The sequence below is a fragment of the Hippopotamus amphibius genome, chromosome 3, assembly GCF_030028045.1.
Source record: "Hippopotamus amphibius kiboko isolate mHipAmp2 chromosome 3, mHipAmp2.hap2, whole genome shotgun sequence".
NCBI classification, from domain to species: Eukaryota; Metazoa; Chordata; class Mammalia; order Artiodactyla; family Hippopotamidae; genus Hippopotamus; species Hippopotamus amphibius.
This window is the reverse complement of record NC_080188.1, coordinates 31,250,351-31,258,998: the sequence shown is the minus strand read 5'-3', so window position 1 is coordinate 31,258,998 and position 8,648 is coordinate 31,250,351. Positions and strand designations below refer to the sequence as shown.

Here is an 8,648-nt window from a genome sequence, read left to right as displayed (position 1 = left end):
ATATCTGTCAAACTTCTGCACATAGTAGTGCCCCAGGCTCTGACCTCTGACCTATGCTGTACTCTTCCCCTTTGGGCTTTGGGTCAGCATACCGTTGAGATATGCTGATGACATCTGCATTTATATCTCTAGCTCCAAATTTGTAATTCCAACTGCCTCGTCCACATTTCCACTTGGAGGTCTAATAGGCATCCTCTCCGAAGGTTCTTCATCACGGAAATGGCATCACCACACACCCACCTGTTCAGGACAAAAATCCCAGGAAGCATCCTTGGTTCTTCTCACTCCAGTTGGTTTCACATCCAGAAGACGTCCTGAATCTATTTCTCACTGGTCCCCTATTATCCACTAATTTCAGCTACTGTCATCCCTTACTGTAAAAGCCACCTAATTTGTCTCCCTGCCTCCACTCTTACCTGTCACCTTCATTCTTCATCCAATCTCTTAAAACGTAAGTCATATCAGGGCGATGTCCCGGCTTACAGTCCTCCCCTGGCTTCCCACTGCAACTAAAACAAACCCAAATCCCTTATCATGGCCTACATCACCACATATGTTTATGACCTTGTGGGTCCTTCTCCCTCACTGTTCCCCCTCCCTCACCTGGGGCTCCAGCCGAACACACTGAGTTGGTTCCTGCCTCCAGGTTTCTGCACTTGCTTTTCCTTGAGCCTGGAATACTTGTCCCCAAAGTCTTCACCAGGCTTCCTTCTCACCCTTCAGCTTCCAGCTGAAATGCCACCTCTGAAAGGCCTTTCCTGATCTCCCAAAGGAAAGTCTTCCCCTTCCCCACCGCTCTTTAGCACTTAATTATAGAAATTATTGTATTCCCTTGTTTTGGAGTTCCCCGTGTTACCTCACCCCCAACACCTACACCGGAAAGCTTCTAGAGAGCAGGACCTCCTTTAGGTTCAGCTCCCAAACACTGCTTGGTACAGAGAAGATGCTGAAGAAACGGAGGTTGACTGAGAGCTCACGAGGTTACCCAGGGCTCTTACAAGGTTCTTGTTTGCTGCAGGAAGAGATGGTCTCTTTAACTGCTTACTCTCACCCTCAGCGGGGTGCGGAGATGGGGGGCTAGCACCCCCCTTTGCCTTCCCCTCCCCCTTTCTCTCCCCCCATCCACATGTCCTTTCTTGCTCCTCCCCCACCTCCTACCCGCTCCGTCCTTCCTCCCGTTCCCGCCCCTCCTTCACTCCACTCTGCCGCGTGTCCGACCCGAGGGCGCTGTGCGTGTCGCGCGGGCGCTGGAGCGTAGGGACCCTAGCCGGCCACAGGGGGAGGATGGGGGGGATGGGAGGGATGGCGCTCGAGGCGCGGCGCTTGCTGCTGTTGCTCCTGGTCTGGTGGGACTCGGCAGGTAACGCTCACAGCGCGCCTGGTCCGCGGAGGACCCGCCGTGGAGTTAGGAAGAGGGGGTCTCGCTGGCGACGCCCCTCCCGCGTCCGGCGGCCTTGGCGCCCCTCCGCGTACCCGTTACTGGCGGTTCCGGGGCCTCCCTTCGGCGGTCTAGGGACTCGAACTTGGGGGTGTGCGGGGGTGGCGTTGTGGAGCCAGCCACCCTCTTTAGTTCTTGCTTGGGCTCCGTTCTCAGCATCTTCCTGGTGACCCTGCTGTCTGCTCTTTCTCCCTTAAAGCAAATTTTCTGGAGCCCAAGATCAGGAGTTGGGTTTTTACGTACCAGGGGCCCTACAGAACCTCAGCAGGAGATGTACAGGAATCAGGAATTGTGAATGCCAAGTGCGCAGGGCACTCCCGGGCTCATGAAAAAGGGCTTTAGTCCAGCCAGACTTGATGCCCATTTAAAATGGAGTTAAAGTGGTAACACCTGATGTCAAATTTTGAGTTTATTACCTTAAGCCTCAAAGAAAAAGAACATCGTGAATTATTGAGTTACTTCTCTAACTTTTATTCGGTAGCTCCAAAATTTCCCAAACAATCCTATTAGGGTGGTCAGTTATGGAACCCGTACCGAATGTTTTCTGTGTGTCTGCTAGGAGAGGTACCAGAAGACAACTAAATATAGTTTTGGGGAGGGGGCCGGGTTCAAAGAAGCTAGGTATCTGAGAGAAAAGGAGACTGTGTAGCCTGTATAAATCACAAGCTGAATTTTAAAAACCCCTTATGAACAAGAATTAACCTTAATCACATCTTTTAAAACATCTGTTTCCTTCTTGCAGCCTCTTTGAACGCTCAATTTGGTGAACCTTCAGAATACAGAACAGTAAGTAGGGAACCACTTGTATTGTTTCTACCGATACAGTGACGCTAACAAGAGTTTGGGTTGGTGGGTGGTTTTCAAGTCTGACCTGCCACTTTTGAAGCAGTGGACTGCTTCTTTAGAAACCAGATTCTCAGGAGGGCTTTTTGATACAGATCACAATGTAAAACTTGGTTGAAAATAGCTCAAGCCTTGAAAGCCTCAGGGCTTTGTTTCCTTTAATGTTCCCTTTGCTGATTCAGAAGGTCCTAGGCCTAATAGTTACACCTGGTACTAGACATCATATGTATATTAAGAAATTAAATTCTGTGGAAGCGTGTGAAGGCCAAGCAAATGAAAACAGGCAAAAGCTAGTTATTCAGATTGATGTAGCAAGTGAGTCAGGTGTGTCACCTGCATTTTGGCAGAGACTCGAAGGCAGAGGAGTGGGAAAGCTTTATAATGGGAAAAAGGGAAGGCCTCAGGTGTGCCCTGATTGAGGCTGTTGGCATCGGGAGGCTGTAGGAGGGTAACTAGAAGCAGGCATCCTATGTGATTGATTAGGAGGGCATCTTTAGCTTTCTCTGGTTGGGCCTAAGTTGGAAGCAGGGACAAAATTTAGTGAAACTGTCAGTTATTAATGAAGTCCTGGGAACTTCCCTGGTGGTCCAGTGGTAAAGAATCCATCCTGCAATGCAGGGGACGGGGGTTCGATCCCTGTTCAGGAAATTAAGATCCCACATGCCGCGGGGCAACTAAGCCACTGCGCCTCAGCTGGAGAGCCCATGCGCCGTGCACTACAACTAGAGAAGAGAAAACCCGCATACCACAACTAGAGACCCACACGCCACAACGAAAGATCCGGCTTGCCACAACTAAGATCTGACACAGCCGGAAAAAAAAAAAAAAAAATCGAGTCCTGGCCATTTTGGCCAATTGTTAGAGTTTACTGTTTGGCTTATTGGATTGTCACTAGACATAACCATCTGGCCTCTGACAAGTCTGACTTATAGCAGGTTGGCTTCCTGGTTATTCTAAATAATGGGTTAGTTATTTTAAATGATTGGCTTTCTGGGCAAGTTGCTACAGGTTATGGGGTCAGAATTCTATTTTAATATCTGGTCTGATACTGTCCATTTGTATATGCATTCTCTCAATTCTCACAATGACCTTGTAAGATAGATAGATACTATTATTTTACATATGGGTATATTGACCTCATATGGGTTAGGTAACTTTGAGTGTTCAATTCAGTGTAGACCTTTTCCAAGAAATCTTCCGACCCTGTTTTTTAACTCCAAAGTAGACATAAATGCACTTTCTCTATGCTTCTATTCACTAAGTTCTCACCTGGGGCCCCTATAATAAAGGACTGATCAATAAGAGAAAAACAAATGTTTATTAACAAGTGCATTGTACATACACATGGGAGCACTCAGAGATGAGTAACTCAAAGAGGTGGCTTAGAAATCTGCCTAATATAGCATCTTTAGTAGAGAGCAATAGATTTGTAAATAAATGACAGAACAAAGAAAGATGGTTTTAGGCTTCCAAGGGAGGCAAACAGAAAATAAATAATAGGAGGAGACTAATGGAGTAAGATTTGTTTGCAGATTCCTCAGGTGCCATCTCTGGGCTGATAAGAGTCCAGAGTCATCTCAAGTAGAGAAGAAGAGAAGAATTTAAAAAAAAATTTTTTAATTTTTTGGCTGCATTGGGCCTTTTTTGCTTTGCACAGGCTTTCACTAGTTGTGGCAAGAGTTATGGTGCATGGGTTTCTCATTGCGGTGGCTTCTCTTATTGCAGAGCACGGGCTCAAGGTGCTTGGGCTTCAGTAGTTGTGGCTCATGGGCTCAGTAGTTGTGGCTCACAGGCTCTAGAGCACAGGCTCAGTAGTTGCGGTGCATGGGCTCAGTTGCTCCAAGGTATGTGGGATCTTTTCGGACCAGGGCTCAAACCCACGTCCCCTGCATTGGCAGGCAGATTCTTAACCACTGCGCCACCTGGGAAGCCCCCAGTGGAGAAGAATTTATATCCTGTCTTTACGCAGAAAAGGGAAAGGAAGAGAGCGCTGCATCTTACCTGCCTTTAGCTCAAAATAATTTTCATGTCATAGAGCCATATTTTGGGGGTGACATATTCTGGTTTCCTTCAACACTAAATGTTTGGATACCATTTACTATGTGCTAAGCACTGTTCTAAATTCTTTATATAGATAAGTCATTTAATTTTTCTTTTTTTGGCTGTGCTGTGAGGCTTGTGGGATCTTAATTCCCCAACCAGAGATTGAACCCAGGCCCTTGGCAGTGAAAGCATGGAGTCCTAACCACTGGAATGTCAGGGAATTCCCTCATTTAATGTTTTATAGCACTATGAAATAGGTACCATTATTATCCCCTTGGTCAAGGTCACATGGAAATGGTGGAACTATGGGTCCAGCCCAGGCATTCTGACTCCAGATTGGTGCTCTTCACTAGCCCATCATAGTACTGAATTATAATTGCCTATCTCCCCCTAATAGGCTGTATACTCCTGTGGTCATGGATGTTGTCTTATTTGTTATTTGGTACCCAATCTTCAGCACTTAATGGGTCCTCTTGATCAGATGACTCAGTCTTCTTGGGTTTGATTTCTTTCAGAAAATGAGGGATAATAACAGTAAAAACTCAATCAGCCACCTTCCATTTGAGCAACTCACATACAACCCTCTCCTTTCTCTCTGAATGGTTCCCATAGCAGATCGATTACTCACTGGTTATAGACAGACTACCCTCTTAACTACTCTCCTGTATGCCAGTAGAATTTATTTTCCATCAGTGGAGTTATGTGCTTACCAGGATTCAAGTGTGCATGTTCAGAAGCCTGCTATGCTAGTTGCCAGTCTTTTTAAAATTAAAAATGTAAAGACAGCATAAACATGAGTGTAAAGAAATAAAGCCGTTTGTATGAGAACTGTGTCAAATGCTTTTGAAAGACTTGCTAAAAGACAAATTGCTAAAAACAAATTGAATTAGGTGTAGGTAAAACACCTGTAAATAATCAGGGAATTATTTTTACAAATTATATATGACCTTTCTGTGCCAGCATCTTTAAATTCTCATCATATCTAAAAAGGGCAGTTTTGCCCCCCACCAGCAGACGTTTAGACTGTCATTTTGATTGTTATAACCAGGGAATTGTTATTGGCATCTAGTGGATAGAGAACAGAGATGCTACTAAACATCCTACAATGCACAGCCTCACACAGCAAAGAATTATTATCTAGTCCAAATTATGAATGGGGTTGAAAAATTCCATTTTAAAGAAACCAACATAGGAAATCATAGGTGATTTATTATGGCTATAATTTTTGCAGTGATAGTGCACAGCACTCCAGTTGAAACATTCGTAGGGAAAGTCTTATGTCTTGTGTCAGGTAGGATTAGATTCAGCTGCTAGAAACAACGGCTCAAAATAACAGCTCACAGAGCTGCCATTTTAGGATGTGGCCTTTGTCTTCCTGATCTGTAAGATAAAAGGTAGAGCTCCATGCACCCAGGAGCAGGATGGAGGAATGGACAAAGGACAGTAAAAATTGGGGGAAGCGGAGGACAGGCACCAACTTTCTTTTAAAGGAGGTTCCCAGAATCTGTTACACAATCATTCCATTTATATCCTATCAGCCTGACCTTGATCAGTGGTCATACCTATCTGCAAGGGAGGTTATCTTAGTGTAGGTAGCATTACAGCTGGCCATGTGCCCTGTCACTGCCTTACATCAAAACATTGGCAATTTTATTTTCATGTTTTAAGAGAAAATGTTTAAAGTCAGTTATATTTTTTGTTATTGTTTACTAGCTTTAATTGATTTTTTTCTGTTAAATGACCAATTACCACTTGCCCCAATCTCATTGGATAAGAGGGCATCTACTCTCCTGTGGAAGCCCTGGAAGGCAACATCTTAGTGAGTCTGGGGCAGCAAGAACACATCAGGCTCCGAAATGGAGATAGAGGGCTGAACAGAGGATGCAAAGGGTCAAAAAATATTTTTACTTCAGAGTTTGGGCCATGGGCAGCTCTGCTTAGCTCTTTATATATCCAGATAATACCATTAGAAATGTGTATTTCATTTATTAGGAGTGCTAAACAGGGTGACTTACTTTGAAGTAAAGAAAGGGGATCACAATTTACTGAAATATACACACACACAAACAGAAATACAACAGGCCATCTATTTAACCTGTTATTAAAGTGGGACTCTGCACACCATGGTGTGACCATTGTGGCCATTTCTAGTCCTGGCCCTGATGGAGATGAGTGGCTGTGAGCAATATTAGCTCTCTGACCTCAATTCCACCGAATCTGAGGGTTGAGTTCCATGACCCTTAGGCCTGCTGTAATAAAGCCACAAGCTGGGTGGCTTAAACAACAGAAATGGATTGTCTCACAGATCTCGAGGCTGAAGTCCAAACTCAAGGTGTTGGCAGGGTTGCTTCCTCCCCAGGGCTGTGAGGGAGGCTCTGTTCCATTCCTCTCTCCTAGTATCTGGTAGCCTCAGGCATTCCTCGGCTTGTAAATGGCATTCTCTTGGTGTCTTCACATGATCTTCCGTCTGTGTGTGACTCTGTGTCCAAATTTTCCCTTTTTATAAGGTCACCGGTCATATTGGATTAGGGCTGATTCTACTAACCTTATATTAACTTAATTACCTCCATAAAGACCCTATTTCCATATAAGGTACATTCTGAGGTACTGGGGGTTAGGAGTTTAACATATCTTTCTGGGTGGACACAGTTAAACCCATAACAACCCTTGAGATCTCATTCTGAACCTATTGCTTTCTTTAATGCTGTTGCTTAAATGCCAGTATCTTAAAAGTCCAGACAGAAAGATGGATTCCTGAGTGTGTCTGGGCGTTATGCCAAGAGATTACAGTGGAAGGTAACAGGACATTCTCATGGAGATGGTAGTAAAGAGCAAATTATGAAGCTGGAGGAGAGTAAAGTAGGTCTGGTGGCATGTCTTGGACTTTCATTTAAAAATCAGCCCAACTGAACCTTGCTCTGAGGTGCTTTTCTTACATAGCTTCAACACTGCCTCTGGTTTTTGCATTAGAAAAACCATCCTTTTTTTAATGGAAAGTAGAAATCTTTCTTGTAGGCTGTTTCTAGGAAATCCAGGGAAACGTGGGACTTTGTCCTCTCCTCAGCTATTTTGTGATGAGAATGTCTCAAGTTACTCTCGAGTTTCTGTTTTCCTTTCTCTTTTCTAGCCAAACTGCGAACAGTATACATTACCAGGATGTCCCAGGGACTTTAACCCTGTGTGTGGAAGCGACATGTCCACTTACCCCAATGAGTGTACTCTGTGCATGAAAATCAGGTAACAATTTGACAGTATAAACTAGCCAAGTTTTCTTTCGTTCCTATCTTGCATTTTGATTACTTAGAAAGTTGTGACTCTTTTCTTGGACATGAGAATCAAATGTGACATAAGTGGTTCTGTTTTAAGACTGACATTTAAAAAGACACAGAATCCGTCAGTGCATTTTCTAGGTCAAGGTTAGAGAGTGAGGTGTGTGATTAATCAATTACAGACCAGATAATTAAATGATGTTACTATCCAGGGATGGGTAGTTCCCCAAAATTAAAAGAATATACTTAGTAGTTAAACTCTGTGGAATAGTAAATGTTCTATTAAATTCAGAGGGCATGTACAGGTGACCTACACACACTGCACTACTGCCCAGAAAACAGATCTTAATAACTCTACCTGTTAGAACGCCGTAGTAAATGTATTGCTGTTATACCTGATGCCCTTCATGTAACACACCTGACCAGCTCAGGGGATCGTGACTTCGCCTCCAGGTATGATGCTGCTGTGTATTTCAGGGGTCCATTCTCTGAACTCAGTCTTCAGGAGGTTACTAGGTCTCCTCAGAGTGATTTTTTTTTTTTTTGGGGGGTACACCAGGTTCAATCAACTGTTTTTATACCAGAGTGATTCTTTGGGGATAGTTCCTTGTGCCATTGGGTTGGGGAAAAAATGGCAGAGTTGGGATTTCATTGTTTCCTAGATTTATCTTTAAAATTGACTAATTAAATGTCACCACGGAAAGAATCGAATGTGTAATGACATGGGTCTTTTTAATACAAATAGGGGGACAGTTTCAATATGGTAGGTAATAAATATGTTTTTATGGTTGTTCTATTTTCAGGGAAGATGGTCACGATATTAAAATAATCCGAAGTGGACCATGCTGATGGAGCAGTTCACAGAGGAGAAATTGGAGAAACCCACCTTCAACTGCACGCTAGATGAATTTCATCTTCTTTTTTCCTCTTTTCCTGTGTTTCTTTGTGTGAGATTTGTTAACCCACATTTTCTAAGATAAGGTGTGGAAGAGAGCCATGGGCTGTGGCTGATAATTAAAACAAACAAACAAAAATACTTGTTTCTTGGCTTTTGC

General features: G+C 43.8%; 1 protein-coding gene across 1 annotated transcript; it reads left to right on the top strand.

Annotated features, from left to right (window-relative positions):
• The first annotated feature begins 1,302 nt into the window (after positions 1–1,302).
• Positions 1,303–8,442, top strand: LOC130850506 (serine protease inhibitor Kazal-type 2-like). The gene is made up of 4 exons (XM_057730107.1): positions 1,303–1,360; positions 2,181–2,224; positions 7,452–7,561; positions 8,397–8,442. Exons 1-4 carry the CDS (start codon positions 1,303–1,305, stop codon positions 8,440–8,442), a joined length of 258 nt encoding a protein of 85 aa, XP_057586090.1.
• Positions 8,443–8,648: the final 206 nt, after the last annotated feature.